At 54.0% G+C, this 23,345-nt stretch overlaps 1 protein-coding gene across 27 annotated transcripts in view; it reads left to right on the top strand.

Moving 5' to 3' along the window:
* Positions 1–23,345, top strand: part of NFASC (neurofascin) — a 174,101-nt gene that overhangs the window by 97,282 nt on the left and 53,474 nt on the right. For 15 of the 27 annotated variants that reach the window (XM_070497917.1, XM_070497909.1, XM_070497898.1 and 12 more), the window contains 7 exons: positions 3,315–3,495; positions 9,469–9,486; positions 10,283–10,388; positions 11,984–12,180; positions 12,650–12,772; positions 14,194–14,364; positions 18,518–18,568. In XM_070497917.1, the coding sequence (XP_070354018.1) occupies positions 3,315–3,495; positions 9,469–9,486; positions 10,283–10,388; positions 11,984–12,180; positions 12,650–12,772; positions 14,194–14,364; positions 18,518–18,568 (847 nt within the window). The remainder of the gene's footprint in view (positions 1–3,314; positions 3,496–9,468; positions 9,487–10,282; positions 10,389–11,983; positions 12,181–12,649; positions 12,773–14,193; positions 14,365–18,517; positions 18,569–23,345) is intronic. The other 12 variants (XM_070497921.1, XM_070497913.1, XM_070497912.1 and 9 more) reach the window with 3 other exon arrangements.

Raw genomic sequence — 23,345 nt, 5'->3', positions numbered from 1 at the left:
GGTCTGGGAGTCAGGAGACCTGGTTTCTTTTCCTAGCTTTGCCACTAACCAGCTGGGTGACTTTAGGCAAATCACTTCCGCTTTCTGGGCTCTCGTTTCCTCATCTGAAAAGTAAGAGGATTGCATAAAGCTGAATAATCTTTAAATTCTCTTCCTCTTTTAAGATTTTATTGGAAAAGTTGGATTCTAGAGAGAAGAGAGAGAATTGTCAAACAGCTAAATGTGATTATCTCTATTTTTTTCTACTGTGTTTTTAAATTGTGAGTTAAAAGCACCCCAAATAATTGGGTTTTTTTTCCTGCCAGTGTGTTTCTAGTTAATGAATAGCTTCTGGCTTCCTTTTTCCATCCAGATTCCCAGAATAAGCGATCCCCTTTCCCATCACTTTCTACTGCTTGGCAGCTCCTGAACGAAACGCAGCAGTCCTGTGGGCCGGGCTGGAGCCCTGCCTGGTCCTCCGCGCAGGAGCGCTGAGCCTCCGCCAGCTGGTTCCCTCGACACGAAGGCTTCAGCTGGGTGACCTGGGCCTGGTCTTTGGAGATTAGGAGCCAAGGAGTCAGCAGACTCTTTCTGAGACAGTGTCAGGACCACCTCAGAGAGTCAGGAGGAAGAACCGAAGACCTCCTGGGATGCCTTCTAGCCGGAGGTCCCAGGTCCAAAGACGGTGCTCTCCTACACCACCTGGTGGTTTTCTGGGGAAACATGAGGTTAAAAACAAACCAGAAAACCCCCACTTGACTAAGTGTGTTGTCTCATCCAGTCAGTCATTCGTTTGTTCATTTTTCATCCTCCCTCACATATTTGTGAGTGGCTGCTGTGTTGTAGGCATTGTGTTAGATTCTAGGAATAAACAAGATGAGGCACCTTTCCTTTTATAGTGGCTACAGACGAGTGGCTTTTGGAATAAATACAAAGTGACAAGTGCTATAATGGGGGCAGTAAATGGTGTTCAGGAGTGCAGGCAAGGGCCATGTAAGTCACACTTAGTGAATCCTAATGGGAGAGGGCAGATCCAAAGAGTGTTCTAGACAGGAGTTAATCTGTGCAGCAGGCAGTCGGTACGACGGCACGATGCACTGAGAGGCTGGGAGAAGAGCCACACTGGCTGGCACACAGAGCCCAAGGGGAGGGTGATGAGAGACGAGACTGTGGAGGGGGCTGCACCAGGTGGGGCTGCGGAGCCGTCTCACCGACTTCGGCTTTAACTTTCGTCCCGCAGGGAGCTAGTGAGTTTGCCTAGGGGAGTGGCACATTTATATTTGTACTTTAGAAATGACAGCTCAGGTTGTGGGTGGAGAATGAATCAGAGGGTGAGAGTGGAAGTGGGGAGACCACTTAGGAAGCTATTGTAGTAACTGGCATGAGACAATGGTGACCAGAACCAAGGTGGAAGTAGCTGAGGTGGGGGGAGGGGGACAGTCCAGAAATGTGCCTGAGGCTGGGGGCTGGCATTGGGCCGAGCTTCCAGGAAAAAAACTGCTGGAATCTGAATCAGAATCCTTTAGGTTGCCCCACATCCTGGCACAGGGGAGGTGCGTCATCCTCCAGGTCTCAGAAGCATCGCCTTGTCTCCCCGGAGCGAGCCCTGGAGCCCTGCTCCCAGCCCCTCCACCTCCGTCAGGAGGGCTGGGAGACAGTGGGGGTACTGGTGAGAGCAGGCTCCAGGCGGCTGCCAAGTGAAACAGGCAGAGGAGAACAATGGCTCCATTTTGGTAGCTGGCTAGTAGTCCAGGAAAGCTGAGCGAGACCTGGGGAAGCACCCCCTGCTGCCCTCTTCAACTTGCCCCATGGTGGAACAGCAAACTGGACCAATTTCTAAGACTCGGTCTCAGAACCTTGGGCAATCTTTGTTTGTGAGGAAGAGTGTCCCTGAGCTAACATCTGTTGCCAATCTTCATTTTTTTCCTCCCCAAAGCCCCGGCACATAGCCGTATATCCTAATTGTAAGTCCTTCTAGTTCTGTGTGGGATGCCCCCACAGCATGGCTTGATGAGCGGTGTGCAGGTCCGTGTGCAGGATCCAAACCTGTGAACACTGGGCCGCTGAAGCAGAGCACGTGAACTTAACCATTCGGCCACGGGGCCAGCCCCAACCTTGGGCAGTCTTAAAGCTCTGTATTTGAGTGTCAGTTGTAGGCCGTTCTTGCTCTTCTCTCCCAGGAGGAGGGGAAAAGGGTTTGTCTCTTAAGGACCCATTCCAGGCTCCTTGGACAGTCATTTTTAACACCGCTCCCCCCCACCCCCCCAGCAGGGCCTGGAATGATTTCTTGTGTTTGAAGATGTGAACATTGGGCTGTCATAATGTTGCTCATTCTACCGGCCCCCTAGAATCCCCTTCTCCTGGGCCATTGTCTCAGCACTGCCACGATCTCTAAAGGGACAACATCAGGGACTGCCATACCTTAGCTGCACAAAATATCTACAGAAGTCATTCATTTAAAAAAAAAAAAAAAACAGCGCTTAGGCAACCAAATCTCACCTGTCTCCCCCCGATCCCCAGGGCTGGTCCCTCACTCTGCCCCCTCTCCCTGGGTTGGAGATCTTGTCTCTCTGCCCTACCCAGACGCACTCAGCCCCAGGCCCACTCGGCACAGCTGGCTCAGAGGAACTGCGACTGGTGTGTTTCCTGCTGGCCCCAGGCGTCTCATCCTCCAGATGTGATGTGGGCCAGTGTTCATTCTCACGGTTGTTCTGTGCAGAGCTACCCTTCCTTCTAGAACAGTGATTCTCCACTGGGGGTGGTTTTGTCCTCCAGGGGACAGTTGGCAATGTCTAGAGACGTATTTGTCTGGGGACAGGAGTGGGCTCCCCTGGCATCTAGTGAGTAGAGGCCAGAGGTGCTGCTAGCCATCCTACATTAATACCAAAGACAGTGTCCCACACAAAGAATTGTTGGGTCCCAAATGTCAATAGAGCAAGGTTAAGAAACCCTGTTTTAGGGCCAGCCTGGTGGCACAGCGGTTAAGTGCACGCGTTCCACTTCCGAGGCCTGAGGTTCGCCAGTTTGGATCCCGGGTGCAGACATGGCGCCGCTTGGCAAGCCATGCTATGGTAGGCGTCCCACATATAAAGTAGAGGAAGATGGGCATGGATGTTAGCTCAGGGCCAATCTTCCTCAGCAAAAAGAGGAGGATTGGCGGCAGATGTTAGCTCAGGGCTAAACTTCCTAAAAAAAAAAGAAAAAAGAAACCCTGTTTTAGAGCATTGGTCTGTGACCAAGGGGACCCTTGAGGGGACCCTCCAGGCCCTGTAGGATTGCTAGAACAAAGCATGTGTTCAAGAAAACCTCACTTGTCATTGTATTTCTTTCCACAGCTGAGCTCTATCCAGGAGGCCCAGTTAGAACGGCTGGAGGTGGCCACACCCTGCGGGCCGGGGAGCAGGGAGCGGGGCCCCGTGCTGAGGATGGCCAGGCAGCAGCTGCCACCCTGGGTCCATGCAGCCATCCTCCTCTGCCTCCTCAGCCTCGGCCGGGCCATCGAGATTCCTATGGATCGTGAGTCCTGCTCTGTCAATTGCTTTTATTCTCCGGGTTCGGGGCAGAGGAGTTGAGGGTAGGGGAGGTCACGGGAGAGTTAAGACCATTCTAAGGAGGTCGGGGAGAGGGGAAGCAGTGGATGCTGGGCTCAGAGCTGGGTTTCCCTCCAAAGAATTGACGCGGCGGGCTCATGTTTGGGAACCCGAGACTAAGTCGTGGAGCCTGCTGAGCAGGACCAGGGGTGGCAGCGTTTGGAAGTCTGAGCGTCACTCAGGTGGTCTTCCTCCCTTCGCTCCGGGGGCCTCTGTGGTTTTGACTTGCCCATCGAAGCAGTTTCCAGGGACCGAGTGTAGAGGCCACTTCTTATTTGTCTTTCCAGGATCTGAGCTGGGCCCTGAAGGCCCTTTTGGCTGCACTGAGCAGCAGGATGGATGGCCTGGGGAGGGTTGGGAAGGGGATTATTTCGCAATAGACTGTGGCTAAATGCGACATTAACGTGGAGCCCATTGTAATGCCGCTGTGGGAGAGCCAGGCACTGCCTCCTTCATGTTTGTTTCTAACCCTCCTGAGGTAAAGTTGGAAAGTAAAATCTGTGTCCTGGTTTCCCACAGTGGGGGCATTATTTTGCCGTCAGGATCAGAAAGTAAGGGGCTCCGAATGCTAATCTAACAGCCGTGTCACCGCCAGGCACGTCTGTTGTTACATTCATAAATGGCCTGTTGACTGGCAGCCATGCTCCTTGGCCCTGCTTTTAGGTGTGTCCCACCCTTGCCACAATTCTGACATTTCTGCCAGGACGTCTTGGCATCTCAGTGCTATGATATGGGCATACCACCTCTGTCCCCTGTTCCTTGCTTTCGGGAGTAGATGGGACCCACATGATGCCACTGTAGACTTGGGCTCTCTCCAGGTGACAGACGTCTGGGAGGGTGGCAGAGGGATCCAGCCTCCAAGAAGTCCCCACTGAGCTCTCCAAAGCCAGACCCCGGGGCCTGGAATGAGCGTAGCTGGAGGAGAGTTGCAGGTGTCTCAGCCACCCACCCCATTTCACCAAACTACCCAGAGGAGTGAGCAATGCGGGGTGGGAGAAGGCCGTGGAGACTATGAGCTGGACCCAGAAGCAAGATGGGCAAGGCCCCCGCTGCCCTCTCAACAGCCCCGAGTGTGTGTAAGCGCGCTTGTGCATGCATGTGTCTGTGTGTACACTTAGGGAGGGGGGAGAAGGGAGTTGTGAGAGGAGCCGTTCCCATGGAGACCGTCTTCACTGCTGGCTCGAGGAAAGTCTCATTAACAGACCCGGGCCGACAATCTAATAAGGAGCGTGATAAGGCCACGTCCCTGGGGAGGAGGGGGTGCACAGGAAATTGGGTTATCAAGGAAGCGGTGAAGGCTCATTTCTCTTCTGCCGCTTCTCCTCACTCCCTCCCTGGCCACTTTGATCCCCAGGGCTAGTGGGTGAGGGGTTCCTGAAGGTGAGCCTATAAATAGATGGCTTTCAGGTCCGTGTTAGGAATCTGGATTTCTAAAGCTCTGCTGGAGCCACAGGCAGGTGACCAAGTGTGCGGTCAGTCTCCAAAGTACTGCCTGTGGCGCAGACAGCTGCAAGGGTCCCCACTGCCACTTCCCCTCACCCCCTGCCACCTCCCCACCTTCCTCCCTGTCCCCCCCTCCAACCCCCCCCCCGCCATGTCCATGAAGAGAGTCCTCCAGGCCTTCACAGAATGCAGGGTCACACAGCAAGTGGGTGATGGAGTCACAAGAAGAACTCAGGTCTCTTGATGCCCCCCCCACCCCAGTTTGGCAGCCAACATGCCCCACCCCTACTGCTGGCAACCCTGCCTCCTTTAGCTCTTCTAGAACTCACTGGAAGAGCACACGCCCGGCAGGGAGCTCAGTGCTCTACAGGCACCGTCTCCGTGGCCCCCACAGCTAATCCGTGGAGTAGGCATCTCCTCAACCGACAGGTTAGGAAACTGAGGTGCAGAGAAGGAACGCCGTGTCCCGCTCGCACGTGGCAGAGCCGGCCTGGGACCTCAGTGCCTCACTGAGTGAGCAGCTGGGTCCTCTGGACACCGTGCCCCGTGCCGTGTCACACAGGAGCTCGGGCCCCGCCCAGAGTGCGTCACATGCCCTTGCTTTCCTGGCTGCCGCGGAGCGGGGGCCATGCCAACACCTCCAGAACATGTTCACGAGAGCTGAGCACGAGGCGAGAGAGAGGCAAGCCCTTCGGAAAGTACCTAGTGCCCTGGGAAGAAGTCCTCCCAGCCAGGCTCCCCTCCCGCTGGGCCCAGCGCAGGGCACGCCTCCCGGGGACCCAGCCGTCAGGGCCTCTCGTCCTGAGTGGAGGCCCAGTAGGACTGGCTGGGGAAAGGCCAGACACCCTGACTTCACTGAGACATGGTGGACATATGACTCCTGTAAGTGTAAGGCGCCCAGCGTGGTGATTTGGTACAAGTATATATTGCAAGACACGTCCCTCGGTGAGCTGAGTTAGCACAGCCACCCCTCACATAACTCACTTGTGTGTGCGGTGATGACTTCTCAGATCTACTCCCAACTTCCAAGTACATGATACAGCACTGTTAATTATACACCGTGCTGCAATTGGACCCCCAGGACTTATGCATCTTATGGCTGGGAGTGTGCCCTTTGACCGACACCTTGTCCCCAGCCCCTGGCAACCACCATTCCACTCCCTTTTTCTTTGAGTTTGACTTTTTCGGATTCTGCATATAGCTGAGAACATACAGGATTTGTCCTCTCTCTTGGACTTATTTCACTTAGCACACTGCCCTCAAGCTCCCTTCATGATGTCGCAAATGGCTGGAGAGATACCTGCACCATGTTCCTTGCGACATTACTCACAACAGCAAGACATGGGGACAGCTTAAGATCAGGCACTCAACTTTCCCTGTGTGTTGGCCGAGAGGGCCTGGGGGCTCAGGCCAGAGGCTGCCCCGGCGGGTGTGCCCTTCCACTCGCTTGCCCCTTCAGGGGCACTGTCTGTGCCTTGAGGACTGGGGCATTGCTTCTGCGCTGCAGAGTTTGGGCGCAGCAGGCTTCCTGGAACAGAGCCCCGGGCTGCTACACAATCCCTCATTGAAGCCTCGGCCCTCCAGCTCCCACCGCTCCGCCAGCAGAGTCACACGCACCCCTCCTACTCACCCCTCCCCTCCTCGCCAGCCCCAAGGAGAACAGTGTGACCTTTGAAGAAAGCAAAGTGTCGCCTCATCAACCAGAGTTGGTTTGCCAAAAAGTGCGTCTGCTGGCATCTTGCCCCTCCGTCCCCCTCCGTCCCCCTTCCCACTTCAAGGCACCGGGCATTTTTCTCCTAGGAACCCAGAGAGGGGGCAGTGGTGTGGAAGAAGCATTTTCTCCTCACTGTCATCCCAAATAGTGCTGCAGGATGGCCTCAGCAATGACAACACACACGCACAAACACACACTCACATACTCCGTCCTTCCAGGGACGGGGCCGGTGCTGCAGAAGTCAGAGCCGGGGAGGGAAGAGAGGGGCGTGAGCAGAGGAGCCTTGCAGCCTGGGCTGCGTCTGCCTCACCACTGCAGAGCCCACAGGAAGATCCCTCCCCCTTGGAAGCCAAAAGAACAAATTCATTCTCCACTTGACATTGTCATCCAGCAAGTTCCATAGAAGGAGAGAAGGGCAGGTGGTGTGACACAAGGTTGGGGGGGATTGTCACAGGACTAGGTAGGTCGCCCCGTCCCTGGGCAGTCAGTCCCCATTGTCTTCTCGCTGTGGTGGCTCGTCTTCTGAGTTGACTGTGTCCCTGTGATAATTCCTTGGTTGCACAATGTGGCTGCAGATGTCATTACATCTTTAGGCAGGTAGTTTCTCAGGAGGCCTGTGGCCTGATTGCACTGTGGGCTGAGGACAGCATCCTAAGAGCCTGCCCCCCACCCACTCACCTTTGCCCAAGATGTCAAGGAGAACAAAGTGCCGAGGCCCCACCTGGCCACCTCCCTTCTCTGGCCTAGGATGGATTTGTGAAAAGAGCTCGGGACCAGGCAGCGGGAGAGCTATTCTCATTCCAGTTCTGGAACAGACTTCCTGTGTCACCTTAACCGACTGACTTTTCTTCCAAGAATTTGAGACCCCCCTGGACAATGTCTGGGCCTCCTTCCATTGAACCAGCCTTTGATCCTATAAAAGAGAGACTTGAGACCCACATGGGCAGAGCAGATGCTTTGTCAGGCGTCCCATCCAGGGCGAGGCCAGAGCCCTCCACAGTATGTGAGGACCCGAGAGATGTTAGCTGGGTCTTGAGATGAAGAAACCAAGGGCCTGGGCTGGTGGTCAAAGGAGTGGGTCAAGCATCAGCCCTGCTTCTCCTGAAAATGGGCCCTTCCCCCCCCACCCCCAGCCCCTCTGCATGACTGACCCCACTGGCTTTTCAGAATGACCTCTCTTGGGCCCCTGGCAGGAAAAGTATATGTGGGTGAAGACACTGCTGTGGGGAGCTCCATGGAGCAGGTGTTCAGAAACCATAGATTCTGCTTTTCCGCTGGACTTTTCATCCCTTTTTGTTTCCTGCCCAGGACCCTAGGCAAATGGTAGCGTGGCCTGGCCCACCTGGAGAGTTATCTTGAGCCTTTTCACGGGTCTTACTCTCAAGACTTTCACGCACTGACAGCGTGTGTAGGAGGGACCTCGTTCCTGCTGCACTCCACCTCCCCTGTCTGTCTGTCTTCGCTCTCCTGTGGCTCTTCCTGCGTCTCTTGGTCCTGGCTTAACTCAGCCTTCTCCAGCCTGTCCCCTCTCCAAGCCCCTAAATTCCTCTTCCACACCTCACTATGACCAAGTCAGGAAGCTTCGCAGCCATCATGGCTCACTGGCAGCTTCCGCTTGCCCCCGGAGCCCTCACTCTGAAAACGCCAGCCCACAGCCCCAGCACGGTATCGGACGTCCACGCCCGTGTGAGATAAGAATGGCACATTGCTTTCTGATAGAATCATAAGGAAAAGACATCTTAAAAAGTGACAGCAACACGTTGTCTTCTCCACAGACAAATTTTAACCAAGACCTTCTCCCCACAAAGAACATACATCTAAAACCTTTCTAGTCGGAGTGTGGTCCACAGACCACCAGCATCGGCATCACCTGGCTGCTTGTCAGAAATGCAGGCTCTCCTGAATCAGAACCTGCATTTTAGCCAGACCCCCCAGGTGATTTATATGCTTGTCAAAGGTTGGGAACCCAAACCTCAAACATACACACTCATGTACAGGAGCACGGGCGCATCTCAGGTGAGGGCTGGGGAAGGCTTGTGCCACCTGCCCCTGCACCCACTTTGTGAAAGGCACAGAAAGGAGTGGTGGGCTCTGCTTCGTCCCCACAGCTTTTCAGAAGCGGGATTTCCACCAGGTGATGCCCTTCCACCATGAGCAGGGCCACCGTGGTCCATCTGTCCCTAGGGTTTTTTAAAGGATGGGAGGAGGAGCCAGTGGGAAAAGAAGGGGCCCTGGGACGAGCGAGGCCTGTGGCCCTTCTGGGCCCCTGCAGCTTTGCCCTGAGGTAGTTCAGATCCACTCCTTCCCGGGCCCTCTGCCTCTCCCTTGTGCCCTTGACCCAGGAGCCCACTTCCCTCAATGGCATCTAGAGATGACGGCAGCATCTCCAGAGCCCAGCCTCTTTCAAGCAGCATTGTCACTTTTGATATTCAGACTTCCCTGCCACATCATTTGGTCAGAAGCTGGTCTTCCTGCTCAGCTGTGTGGTTTGATCTCCTCGAGAGGTGTCACCTCTCCACGAAGCACTCACTGGGTCTGGCCCACCCCTGCTTGGCTCTTCCACTGAGCTCTGCAGCGGGGAGGAGTGAGCCTCTGCACTGCACCACGCCCCCCCCCCCCACCCCTCTCCCTGCATGCTGGGGCGTGAGGACACCTGGGCGATTCGTCGTGTCTGACGACCAATAACCAGTAACTGATGTCTTCTTTTCTCCCCTCACCATGCTAACCGCTCGGAACTAACAGCAAGCATTCAGAACGAGCGTAAGTCCTCCAGCCGCCTCTCTGTGCTTGTGCCTCTGGGAGGCCGGAGGGCAGGGAGGGCGGGAGAAGGCCAGGTGAGGAGCTCCCTGGGGATTAGCGGCCTCTCCACCTGCCCGCCGGGCCTCCTTGACCCCAGAGCCCTGTTGTGAGGTCGCTTCCCACACAGGAGAGAAGAGGCTCCCCCAGAGCTTCCTACTGCTGGGAAAGGCAACTGGGTAAGGGGCCGCTGCTCCCCCACCCTCCGGTGGCTGGCACAGGGGCAGCCGGAGAACAGTGGAGCCCGGGACCGAGAGTGAGAGGAGCTGGCTCTTTGGCATGCAGACAAGTCCCCGGGAAGGTCTCTGGGGACGAAAGCCTCTTTCGGCTCCTGCCTTGCCACAGTTTGGCCATCTCTTGACCCTCCAGGGCTCAGAACCATCATGGCCACTAGGTTCTGGAAATCTAGCTGCTTTTTGTTCCTTTATTCATTCAACAAACATTTATCAAGAACTGCTGTGCGCTAGGTATCGTGCTAAGCGCTGCGAGGTGAGAATGGGTGAGACGAAAGCCTGGCTTTCAGTTTCTCACAGGGATACCATGAGACCCTCCAGGGATTCTTCCTATTCTTAGTCTTTGACACGCACCCCCTGTCCTGCGGCCCTGGTTAAGGAGCGAGGTCGCTGGACCAGGGCACCGCCCACGCCCTGCTCGCCTGCTTGTCCGTGTGGCTCCTGAGGCTCTTCATTTCAGCCCTTCCCCAAGCCAGGGCCGCAGGGTTCCTTGCAGCCCTGACCGCCCACTGTGTACCCTGTTGCAGTGTCCCAGCCTCCGACCATCACCAAGCAGTCAGTGAAGGACCACATCGTGGATCCCCGGGATAACATCCTGATTGAGTGTGAGGCGAAGGGGAACCCCGCCCCCAGGTGAGTGCCCTGGCAGGGGCCTCCAGGCTGGGTGGGGGCAAGGGGCCTGCAGGAGGGCGTCTAAACCACCCCTGCCCCTGGGCCTGATGGTCATCGAGGCAGCTGAGAAATTAAACATCCATTCAAAATTTATCCATGAGGCGCCTACTGGGTGGAAGGGACCGTCTGGACAACTAGGAAATTTAGCTGGTGAGGAAAGTGGGGGCCAGAAAACTTCAGTGGCTAAGGCACCAGAATGCCAGGACCACATATGAGGTTTTCTGCCCTTCAATGTGCCATTCTTCCCACTGTCGTATGTTCCTGTCATCCCCCGTGCTTAGCTTAGGGGAAGTTCCTCTTCCTGACTAGCCTGAGTCTTTCATTCTGAGCGCATCTCTGCTTGTACATCAGCATCGCATGAGATGTCAGCAGTCACAAGCTGAAAGCCTGCTGTGTGCCAGGCTCTGTTAGTGGTGTTCCCCACACCGTCTCTTTGACCACCTCACTGCCCTTCGAGAAGCACCCATGTCCTTGTGAAGAGGAAGTGAAATGGATGCACAGAGATATTAAGTACCTTTTCCAAGGTTGCCCAGCTTGAGAGGGGCAGAACCTTGATCTAAACCCAGGCCTCTGATGCCCCAGGCCGGGCTTGTTAATAGCGAACGGTGAGCACTGGAGACAGGGAGATGTTACGCTATCCATCTCCCATCCTCAAAGCCACACCACAGAAGGGACCCCTCAGACGCTTCAGGCAGATTCAGACCCAGAGGTGGCAGGATCCCACCATGTAGGGTGTGTGTGTCAGCAGGAGAAATGAGGCAGAGCGGAGCCGCAGGTGTGTGGCAGCCTCCCCCTCCCCACGGCCAGGTTTGCGTGGGACGGTCTAGCCCAGAGCTGTGAGCCTGGAAACTAGCGGGGCCTCTTGCCCTCGGTGGGAGAAGCAGGGGTCACCCTGAAGGGTCAGGCAGGGCATAGGTGACCTTGCTTCTGAGGTTTGGTCTTTCTCCCGTGGTCCCTATGAGGGGACGGCGACTCTGACACCGAGCAGCCACTGCTGCTCCTGCTTCTTTTAAGGGCGTGACCTGGGCAGCCACAGACGCACGTCCCCCAGGAGAAGCAGGGGGATGTGGTAGTCTCTTCACTCCAAGCCTCAGTTGTGCTAAGGCTGCTGTTTCTCTCCGAGCTGCCCCTCCTGGGCTTTAATGAGTGGCCGCGGCTCTGTAATCTCCACCTGCGGGCAGGGCACAAGAGCCTGAGCCGCGTCACTTGGCTTTAGAGCCGGATTATCAAGTAAGGAGGCGAGAGGAGCAGAGCCAGCTCCCCAATGCTCTTGGGCAGGGGAAAATAGGCATTTGGGTTTGCATTCCTAGTTGGGGGTTGGGAATGCCCGGGGGGTGGCAGTCACCGCTGACTCTGCCCCCAGCTATTCCCCGGGGTGGGACCCGCGACTCTGCATTTTACCAGGCTTCCCAGGCGGCTCTGCTGCTCAGCTGGGGCGGGACCCCCCCGGGCTGGAGGTGTGGTTGTGGGACCGAGTCAGGGGGGGCCCAGAGAGCCTCACCTGGAGCCAGAGCCCACTGTTACTCTCCATTGTCCCTGCCCCTCGCTGTCCACAGCTTCCACTGGACTCGCAACAGCAGGTTCTTCAACATCGCCAAGGACCCCCGGGTGTCCATGAAGAGGCGGTCTGGGACCCTGGTGATCGACTTCCGCAGCGGCGGGCGGCCGGAGGAGTACGAGGGGGAGTACCAGTGCTTCGCCCGCAACAAGTTCGGCACCGCCCTGTCCAACAGGATCCGCCTGCAGGTGTCCAGTGAGTAGTGTGGGGCAAGGCCGAGTCCCTGCTCCGAGGTGGATGGAAGGAGCCCTGGGGGTCCTTCCAGAAGGGCCGGCCCTGCCCTTGGCCTCTTGGTGCCTCGACGTCCTGCATGTGCCACTTGCTTTTCTGATTCTGAGCAGGGGCGCACCTCCCCAACTCACAAAGTTTCCTTGGAAAGGAAGCTTCTAGACTGGTTTGGAACACTTCGCTGGCCGCTCTGGGCACAGGAGGAGGGGAAGGAGAGGGGCCTTTGAAGATGTGCCTCCATTCAGACAAAAGCCTTCTCTCCCCCCGCCCCTTGGGTGTGCCTCGCTTGGACTGGCGTGCCCTGCCCCTCTCTCCTGCTCCCCCGTCTCCCATCTCTCCTTCTCCTTCCCCTCCTTGCACGCCAGCCTCAGCCCTGCTGCTTGCCCCGCCCCAGCCGTCGCCCTCATTTCATCCTCCTTTGTCGCTTTCTCCCCAGAATCTCCCCTGTGGCCCAAGGAAAACCTAGACCCTGTCGTGGTCCAAGAAGGCGCCCCCTTGACACTCCAGTGTAACCCCCCACCTGGACTTCCGTCCCCAGTCATCTTCTGGATGAGCAGCAGTAAGTCTTGGGGGCCTGGTGTTTTATTTCTGTTTTAATCTTAGGGAGTGGGATGGGTGTGTTAAGTGGGGTGGGGCTTGCCCAAGGCTAGAAGACCTTGAGTTGTGAGGGGCAGATGTAAGGTGGCCGCGTGGCTGAGAACACAGGCTCAGCAGAGAGGGGTTGCTTGGGCTCCTTGGTCTTTCTAGTAAACTTAAATCTGATAGTTTCATTCACATGCTCAGTGCCCTTCACTGGCTCATCTGTCACCTCAGGAAAAGGCCAGACTCCTTTCCCTGGCACACAGCTCCCTTCCTGATCTGGTCCCCTCTGCCTCTCCAGCCCTCCTCCTGCCCCGGGCCCCCGGCCCCGCTGTGTGCTCTCCTCAGCACACACTGCTCCTGCTGCTGAGAAACCTTTTCGCTTCTCTTTCTCTTCTGCCTGGTAAATGTCCTGCAGCCTTCAAGCCTCAGCTCAAGGCCCCCGAGAATGGACTGTGTGCTCCTCCTCTCAGCCCCTCCCCGTCTCTGGGGCTTCCCACTCACCACACTGCATTGTAACTACTTATCCATCCACGTCTCTATTGCCTGACTACAGGCTCTCTGAGGGCAGGAGCTGTCTTTCTTATTCGTCTCTATTTCACCATTACCTTGCACAGTGCCTGGCACATAGTAGGCCTACAGTAAATCTTTAGTAAATACTTTGGAGAGCTGACCAGCCCATCATTGGGAAATTGGCATATTAACCTGTGCTTTAAGAAACGGTGCCTTTAGAAACTGTCATGGTGGGTAGGAAGGAGTTGGCTATGAGTAGCCAGCCTCATAAGTATTTTTTACAAACCTAACAGCCTGGAAACCTGGTCTTAGAAGTCTACATCAGCTGCCGTGCTGGCGTGAGAAAATATAGATAACGTATTTGGCATTCTCCTATGATGTCATTAATTCTAAAAAGTACACGTTTTCATATTTTAACATCTCTAAAATTGGGAGGCATCCTAAAATTGACGGTGTGCATCATTGTTTGATGTGCATCTTATAATTGGTTAGTGCTTTTTTCTTTCTTGAGGAGGGTGCTTAAAAATAAGTGAGTCTGACTCCTGATTTGAGGAGTATTTGAAAGATGGTGTTCCCTCTCTCTGGCCTTGGGTCAGACCCTCTGTGGCAGGAACGAGATAGGAAAGTGTGGTCATTGCGCATGGGCGCGGCAGGCAGGTCTGCATCCAAACCCTGCTCTCTCCTCACTGCTTTTGCGACCTAGGACACGTTAGTCCTCTGCTTTCTTACCTGTAAAATGGGAGTAAACCCCCCTCAGATTTGAGGGGATTAGACCAAATAGCGCCGAGCTCCTGGCCCTCTGTAAGTTCTCAGTGGCCAGAACCATCATGGTTGTCATCACTGTTCTCATTACTGCCGACCCCCCACTGTGCTTCTTCTTTGTTGTAGCCATGGACCCCATCACCCAAGACAAGCGTGTCTCCCAGGGCCACAACGGAGACCTGTATTTCTCCAACGTCATGCTGCAGGACATGCAGACTGACTACAGCTGCAATGCCCGCTTCCACTTTACCCACACCATCCAGCAGAAGAACGCATTCACTCTCAAGGTCCTCACCAGTAAGTGCAGGCCCCTGCCCGGGGCTGGGGGCTGGGGCAGCAGCCCGCCTCGCCCAAGCAGCCCTGGGTCCCTGGGTCTGGGGGGAGACTTGTCCCCAAGGCTGACCTAGAGACCCTCCAGCCCGTTGTGCCTGAGCTACTTCAGCTGCTTGATTCTAAACCCTTGAGTTAAACTTGGTCCTACTCTAAGTCAGTGCTTCTCAGACTTTGGTGGGAATCGGAATCACCTGGCGAACTTGGCAGCCATACCCAGGCCTGGCCCCGTCCGGCCTCAACAGTCCCCGCCTTGTCCTTCATTAGCTCTCCAGGTGGTTTGGGCACACCCCAGAATTTGAGAAGCACTGTTTTCAGTGGTCATCCGGCATCTCTCTCGTGCACTCAGCTTGATTCTTTCTTTTACTTCCAGCTGTTGTTTGGTTATCTCTATTTCTAGAATAAAGCCATAGCACAGAATATCCAAGTTAGTGGGTACCTCGACATGAATTGTATTGATTCTGTAATATGTATATTCTGCGCCATAAGGAGTCGCTATGCTCGCAAGTTGCAGGTTTGTGTTTTAGTTTTATCTGTTTTGTTTTTCTTTCCTGATTCTGTTTGGCTGGTACCAAAGCACACCAGCATTTCCTGACCCATTATAGTGTTGGTGGCCTTCGCGCAGGAGAGGGAGGCTAGTCAGTTCAGGGACACTTCTTGCTGGGGACCCGCTGACCTGGAGCTCTGGCTGCGAAGTCCCCAGCCTGCTTAGGACGTTGAAAGGGGCTGTGTTGTTTACACCATGGATTTGTAACATGCCTTCCATAGAAACCCCCTAAAGACCTTAATCTGTCTGACTCAGCTGTGAATGTTGTTTTCAACACTGTGGACCCTGGTGATTGTGGGGGAGGCCAGGCAAAGGGCACCACGTGGGTGCTGGCAGCTTCCTCAGGTCGGAGAAAAGAGGCTGAACCCTGGCTTCCCGGAGCCCACACGCAGACAGGTCGTTGACGACGCCTCCAGGGGCTGGGGGGAGAGGCTTGGGCGAGCTCACTCCTCACTCAGGACGGGTAGGGGCCTGACCCCTCTGCTGTCCTCTTTCCTCACGATGATGAGCTCTTACGATGAGAGTGGCCCAGCCCCACACCCAGTTGCCACCATGGCGTCGAGATGGACCCACAAGACGCAGTTTCCTTCCTGGTCCTCTTCTCCTGTTAGGGAGTTTTTCTCTTTTTTTCCTTTCTCTTCATTTTCTTCCCTTTTCTTTGTCACCTCTTTCCTTGCTGTTTCTCCTCACTCTTTCTTCCTTGCTTCTTTGCCCCTCTCTTGTCTTCTCTCTCTCCTGTAACCCCATTTTACCCTTTTCTAATCCTCCCCCTCCTGCCTCCCCAGCTCCCCACACGCTGTTCTGGGTTGGTGTCAAGCTGCCTGTAATTTGGTACCAACCAGACAGCCAGAAACCCAGGGACAAGCTGCAGGTTCCTGGCAGGGTTACCTGGCTTCGCTCCACTTGCTGCCCCTCCCTGGCTTTCTTATTCCGGACCCAGGCCCAGAGAGGACCCCTGGAGAAGAAAGTTGGGCTGTCTGAAATGTCAGTGTACATCAGGGCTGACTGCCTGCCAGCTGGCTGAGCTGGGAGGACAGTGTGGTCTGCCCAGGACCTCAGAGTGGCTTCCAGAGCCAGGACAGGGCTGGCAGCATTGGGCCGTGGGAGGGGCAGAAATGTCTAGAGCAGTCCATCCTTCTGCCCGGGGCAATGCTTGAAGTCAGCCTGCTGTTTGGGGACTGACTCAGGTGACCTTCTGCGGTCCTGGGCCGAGGCCTCACTGTCACACAGCGGGGGAGCAGGGCCAGGAGGTGGTGGAGAGCCATCCTCTGCAGAACTAAGCCATTAGAGGTTTCAGCAACATTTAGACGTTGGACTTTCCAGAAACATCCTTTTCTTTACCAGGGGAAGTAAGAATATTTGCTTCTGCTTCATTTCTGGGTCCCCTACTCCACTGAAAACTCTTTCCTCCGAATGCTGAGAAACCCCATGGGTGATGGGAACAGATGCCTGTTGGCTTCCTGGAGTTCTCCCAGTGGCAGCTTTGGCTGGGAGCAAGTCCTAGGCCTCCAAGCCAACCCAGAATTGGGCGCAGTTGCTTAAAATAGCACAGTGGTGCTCTCTCTCCTTTTCTGCCTGGAAAGGACACAGCCTTTTTCTTGTGTCTTCAGAACCAGGTCTGGGGGTGGGAGGCAAAACAGACAAGTTGAGACAGCTTCAAAGACTCTGTTCTCACCAGGGGTTTTCTCACAGTTTTCCCATTGGGGAAGAAAGAAATCTCACCACAGCCAACTTTGCATGACCTTCATTAAAGGAAGGGGAATACAAGATACTGGGCAATCTACGGTCATTTTTAGAATTTGTTTTGGGGTACAAAGACAAACAGTGGAGCCAGGCAGCAAAGATGGGCTTGTCCCACTGTGCCCAAGCCAGCACAGGTCCCCAGTCCCTTCTGGTGCCTCTGCCAAATGACGGTGATGGAAGAGGTTCACCCTGAGGGAGCACTAACCCTGCTTCCTTGCGGTGTCTGTTGTCTGAGTGATCTTAGAGGAGTCAGAAGGTCTCCCTGAATTTCTCAGATGTGCAGAATCCACAAACTGAGGTCAGTTCTAAGCTCAGGTCACTTCTCTGGAAAGAGAGAGGTTCTATTTCACCTGGTGGCGTGGGAGCATGAGAGCATGAAACAAGGGCCCCTTCGTCTGTGCGTGCCCCCAACCTCCCCCAGGAGAGGAGCAGTACCTCCCAAGTCCAGCTGCAGCCCCTCCTGCCTCTGTGCCACCCACCTCTTCATTCCTGCTGCAGGTCGCTTCCTACCCTTAGCTCCAGATAAACCCAAGCGGACTTCCCAGACGCAGGCTAGATCTTTTACGACACACGCCATCTTAAGAAATAGTTCTGAATAATGAAAATCTTCCTATAGGGTGTTAAGCAGATTTGGGATACAATGCAATGCAGGACCCAGAAAAAAGCTCGCATAGCCTCCAGCAGTCAGCTGTACCAGGATTTGCTCTGTCTTCAGATGTGCGAATGTTCTGGCCTGGCACCCTTCCTCCCTCAGACGGTTGGATGTGTTCCCAGCTCCTCAAGGCATCTGCTTGGCTTCCAGTCAGCTATCCCGCCCCCCACGCCCTGTTGGTACTGTCAAAACTTGAACCCCAGCGCTGGAAGGGGACAGTGGTAGAAGAGTGAAAGCTGCCTAAGGGTGTTGGCATGGTTATGTGCCCTATTCCAAGAAGGCTTGTTCACTGAGGAGTATATGCCCGAGGGTCTTAATTCCCTAACATTGGAAATGAGGCCACTGGTCCTTAAGAACGTCTTCACCCCCAAGCCAGCCCAGAGATCTCTGAGTCTCCAGCTTAGTCAGCAGGCCTTTCCTGGTCCCCACTGTAGAGCCACAGCTCACTCTTCCGTCCTGGGCTTTCTTTATAATCCCCAACTCTGAACCTCAGTCTACCAATCCTAGCCTCCTCACCAGGAGGCCTTTCTGCCAAACAATACATCTCAGAGACCAGGGTGGTGCCCATCTGGTCAGGTTAGGGGGGGTGCTTGTTGCTGGGCAGCACACGATTGCTGGGTGCTGCCAGGGGTCCCGCTGTCCCTCTCTTTGCTGACGAGTTCTTTCTCTCGAACTGTCTTCTCCTCTCACTTACTCCTTAGCTTCTGCCCAGGTAGGGCTGTGCCCTTTCCCCAGGGCTCACTGACGCTCTTTTCTCTTTAGCCACCCCAGGAGCTGGCCTGGTCCACAGTCCTGGGAACTGAGGATTTTGGTGGGAAGGAGTTGTTCAAAAGACCGCTTTGGGATACCACTAATCCTTATCTCATTTGTTTGAAAATATAGTAGGACCAAGCAATTAAAGGTCAAGCCTAATTTCTTTAATTAAAAAAGAAACTTATTTTATTATTGCCTTTTTTTTGCAGGATTTAACCTTTTCTTCCCTTTTTTGGGCTGTTTTGTGTTGCTTGTTCTTCACCAAGCATATTTCCTTTCCAAATATGCCACGTCTTTCCTTTGCAGGAGGCACTGGTGCTCCTGGTTGTTTTTATGGCTTGGCGTTTCTGTTTGTCCTCTGCCATCTGTGCCTCCGCAACCTCTCTCTGGCCTCCTGTGTGCTCACCCTCTTTTGTTTATTGCAGACCACCCCCATAATGACTCGTCCTTAAGAAACCACCCTGACATGTACAGTGGTGAGTCGCCGCGGTAACCTTGGGATAACCTTGCCTGTCCTAACCCCAGTTTGCCTAACTTGACTGATACCATGTCATTAACTCGTGCTGGGTGGTAAGTCTGACAGTCAGCCAGGCCAGGGTGCCAAGGGGCCGCCCCCGGAACACTGCTCGCCGAGAGGACGGTGGCCAGTTTGGAAGTTTGAGGTGCTGGTGGTGTGCAAGCCTCCAGTTGCTGAACTCTGGGCAAGTCATTCACACCAGGGTAGGGCTTCAAAAGAGCTGCCTGGGGAGTTCAGTAGGAACTTAGGATCGGTGGTAGCTGGATGAAGAGTGTCGGAGGGTAGTTGAGTTCCCACGTGAGGAGGAAGCAGGAAGCCTCATTCCTCTTAGTAGTTTAAGAGCACCGGAAGCTTTGCAGTGTGTTTACTTAATTCGAGTGCCTGGATGTAAATTGCCTGCGTTGTAGAGTAGGCTTAGTTCCTGGGGGTACCGTTTCACAGGTCCACGTCTCTTTCAAAATCCATCTGGGGCCGGCCCCGTGGCTGAGTGGTTAAGTTCGCAGGCTCCGCTTCGGCGGCCCAGGGTTTCCCTAGTTCAGATCCTGGGTGAGGACATGGCATCGCTTGTCAGGCCATGCTGAGGTGGCGTCCCACATAGCACAACCAGAATATACAGCTATGTCTTGGGGGCTTTGGGGAGAAGAAGAAGAAAAAAGAGAAGATTGGCAACAGATATTGGTTCAGGTTCCAATCTTTAAAAAAAAAAAAAATGCATCTGGGAAAGATGAGTAAGGGTCCAGCTCTGAGTTCCCTTTCAAGGTGAGTATAAGTGAAGCAGACCATCCGTTGTACTCCATCCACGGGGCCTCTTCTCTCCTCTGGGAGTGCACGCAAACGCTGCCCACCAGTCTACACACTTGCAAGTCATGGAACAATTTCCATGAGGCGTGTTCCTAGCTCATCACAGCTGGTTTCTCAGGCTGATTAGGAGAGTAATGGGCTATTCCACACCTGAGTCACCACCCCCCACCATGGCTCAGGAGTGTCTTGTTTTCCTTAAGCAGCCAGAAGAATCATTTCCTGGCTCTGGCAAGGCAGCTGGTCCCCGTCATCAGTTATGCCTTGGAAGCTGAGGCTGCAGGTCCCCGGGGGGTGATTGCGAGCTCAAATAGATAGAAAAAATAGATAGGAAGTGTCTGTATTGTGGTGTGCTAGTATAGACAATGCTGGTGTCTGGAGTGGGGGATGGGGACAGGGAGCGAGAGCCAGGGAGCAAGGAGGGAGCTCTAACTTGGCGGCAGCAGCAGAGCCACACCGAGATCCTGCCAAAGAAATTTGCTGCCGAGGAAGCTGGGACCTTTATTAGATTCTGGGCACTGTCCGTTTTCAAAATAACGGGGCCAACCACCATTGTGTCAGGAGCCCCAGAGCACTGGTCTGGAATGTGCATTTTTCTAAATTGGATTCCGGGTAATCTATTATGGAAGTATTCTTAAAGCTGGAGTTTATCAGAGCCAGAAGGTCCAAGCTCCTCGCTTTATAGAAGATAAACCATTCAGCAGACATGCGTGTCGGGTTGTTTTATCAATAGGGGAAGTTCAAGTGATGCCAGCCACTTTAATCAGTTTGTGACCAGTGGTGGATATTATTACAAGCGAAAGGGTAGGGGGTATAAGAACCATCTGGAGCTATGAAACTAAGCAGAGCTCACAAGAGCTCACGTGGAGATTGACCCCTTCTCCTCAGTCCCAGGTAGAACAGGGCTGAGCACGGAAAAAGCTCGGTGGAAAGGAGAGAAAGTCAAAGGGAGGCAAACAAAGGACAGCTGGGTTGAATGCTTCTAGAAAGAAATAGAAGGTGAAAAGGAAGAAAGGAGGAGAAGGTCCTTCCTGAGGGCAGGGGGCTGGGCAGGGAGACAGTGCAATGAGAAATGCACAAAGGAGACATGAGCAGTGGGGCCACTCCATCATTACGTTTTGTTCTAGCGATTTCTACTGTGGTTTGGTATCCTCTGAACATATGCCAGATGCCCCCTGACCTGCTGAGCAGCAGAGGGAAGCTGGTCTGAGATTGTCACTTGGTGCCCAGCATTCACCCAGGCCAGGAGACAGGAAGGAAGTTCTGAGCATGCGCTCTGAGATAGTCTGCCCTGAATTAGGCTGGAGGGTGTGCCATTGAGAGACCTTGGCCACATCACTCAGTGTGCCAGAACTTTAATCTCCCCATCTGCAAAATGGGTACATTACCTGCTTCATAGGATTATTGTGAAGATTAAAGAAGATAATGTACATATAGTTCCCAGTGTGGTGTCGGACACATGTCGATGATTAAGAAATGTTACCCATTATTAAAGAGAATGGTTTGGTGTTGACTGTATCAAGTTTAATTGTTCTGTGCTTCTGAAATTAGGAGGGACATGGAGAACTTGAAGAGAGGCCAGGGGGAGAAAGGCAGGCACAATTATGGGAAGAAAGTGCTACAGAGGGAGAAATTTTAGAGCAGACTGGAGCCTGAAAGCTATTCAGATCCTCAGCTGTGCTGAGAACATGAGGGATTTAGGTGAGACTTGGAGGAGATTTCCTGGCAGTGGAAGGTATCAAATATCATTAGACACAGAGTTTTTCCTCATCTTCTGGGGTGGTTTGGTCAGCCATTGCTAGAGCCAGAGAGGTAGACGAGATGCCAGGAATCCAGCCCCATGAGTTCTCAATTCTGAGAATCGAAAGCAGCAAGCGGAGGACCCAGCCGCCCCTGACAGCGGTTCCTGGCAGTTTCTCGGATCCGTCTGATTCGCTGCGTGCTCTCTGCTAGCTGGCAGCACCAGCAGAGGGGAGCAGCTCAGAGCTTCAGCAGTCTTGACCTTTCCTCATGCAGGAGACAATCGAGGCGTTTTCCACTGGCCCTTTAAAGCCAAGCTGGTTGAGGCCATGTCACCTCCTGATGCCCGCTGCTAACCACATTCCCCTAGAAACCCGTGGGCCGCTCTCCAGCCATAGCTTGTGAGAGCAGGAGAGAAGATTGTCCTTGGGCTCAAGGTCAGGTGGGCCCACAGCTAAGTTCTTCCTGAATGCACACAGACACGAGCTTTAGCATCTGGATTGATCAGGTATTAGGTCTAACTCGAGCCAAAAGATTAGCCACCCTCCTTTGGGAGCAGCGGCTGCCAAAGCCACCAGCTGGATTATCCTTCATAAATTTGTGTAGAGCTCCTGCTGCAGCTGACCACGTTTCTCCAAAACCTCCCCTGTGGGTCCAGCCTTATCATCCCTTAATGACGCCCCGTGTCACCCTGACTCCTCTTCAAGTTTTCCGTGGCCTTAAGAATCCGGTTGAGATGCCTTTGGGGTCTCTTCATTCTCAACCCAGCTGCTTTTTTCCAGCTTGGGCCTGGGTTTACTCACTTGCCCCGAGGAGAGCTGGAGCCTTAGCTGAGACAATGCAAGCAGTCTGTGAGGACAGCCCCGTGGAAGAGTTTCACCACAGCAGCTCACTAAGAGGAAAGTCTCTTTTCTCCTTCACTTCTTTTGCCCCTGCGTTTGGTTTTCTTTGGTTTGAGCAAGGAGATTCCCAAAGCTGACTATCAGAAGTGGGGACAGCGGGGCACCCGTCTTGAAAGAGAGAGGCAATGTAGTTTAGATGTGGGAGCACAGGCTTCGGTGCTAAAGGATCTAGAATCCAAACGTAACTGGCTCGTGTTCTTGGGTGAATCTGTTGACTCCACTGGGCCTCAGTTTCCTCTGCTGGAAATGGGGTGTACTCTCCAGGTTGTCATGAGGATTAAACATGATGGCGATGTCTAGATGGAGCTGTTCGCACAGCATGCGGCCCACAATAAATGCTCACCAAGTGGCGGCCCTGAGTATTGTCCCTGACTTTTAGGATGTTCTTCCCTATATTTTCGAACTTTGGCTCGCTTCCCAGCAGCGTCTCCTCCTTTGGGGTAATTCTGTGGTTGCTAGCCCACATCCCGTAAGTGAAGTATTGCTGGAGCCTTTTTATAGTCACAGCTACAGCGTGTCAGGCACCCACGGCAGGCCTCTGTGCTCCCTGCTCCTCTCTCCCACACTTAATGCTTTGCTGGTCATGTGTGCTTGTGGTGCTGCATGCTATGGTGTCAATTAAATGTCCATAGGGTCACAGATTGGTGCCTGCAGATTTTGTGCCTTCATGGAAGGAGTGTGCTGAGCTGGGACGTCTTCCACGTAATCCCAGGGTTCCCAGCTCTCGACAGATTCACCAACTGACACCAGAGCCTCCTGCCCTGAAGTCTTCTCCCTGGCACGCCTGACCTTGTGTTGTCTGTTTGGTGATTCCATGACAAAGGATGGGAGGAAGCTGCTGCTCTGGTATCAGGCTTCCTTGGTACTGAGAGCTGGATGCTACAAGAGTTATAGATGTAGATGGTAACCAATTAACCACATAATGGATTAACCTCTTCAGTAGCCACTGTTGTATATGTGTGTGCTGGTGGGACAAATGAGGACATCTACGGAAAGAAAACTAACCTGGGGGGTAAATTGTTGCCTTCTCTTTTGTTCTCTTCTCCCCCTGAATTCGTTCACCCCACAAACACTTATTGACCATGTGTCGTGTGCCGTGTATTATGCCAGTAGCCTAACTACGTCTGCATGTGTTTCATCATTTCTTCCCCCGACAAAAGGATAAAATAGATACAAACTCTATGAAATGTGCTGCCCCGATGGCCAATGGAGAGGAGCTGAGTGCCCCTAGGAGAGGAACCCCGCTGCTCCAGCCAGACGCCAGCCAGCCAGTGCGCTCTGTTAAGAAACACCAGT

This window comes from Equus asinus, chromosome 25, assembly GCF_041296235.1.
Source record: "Equus asinus isolate D_3611 breed Donkey chromosome 25, EquAss-T2T_v2, whole genome shotgun sequence".
NCBI lineage: Eukaryota > Metazoa > Chordata > Mammalia > Perissodactyla > Equidae > Equus > Equus asinus.
This window is presented reverse-complemented; position numbering and strand designations above follow the sequence as displayed.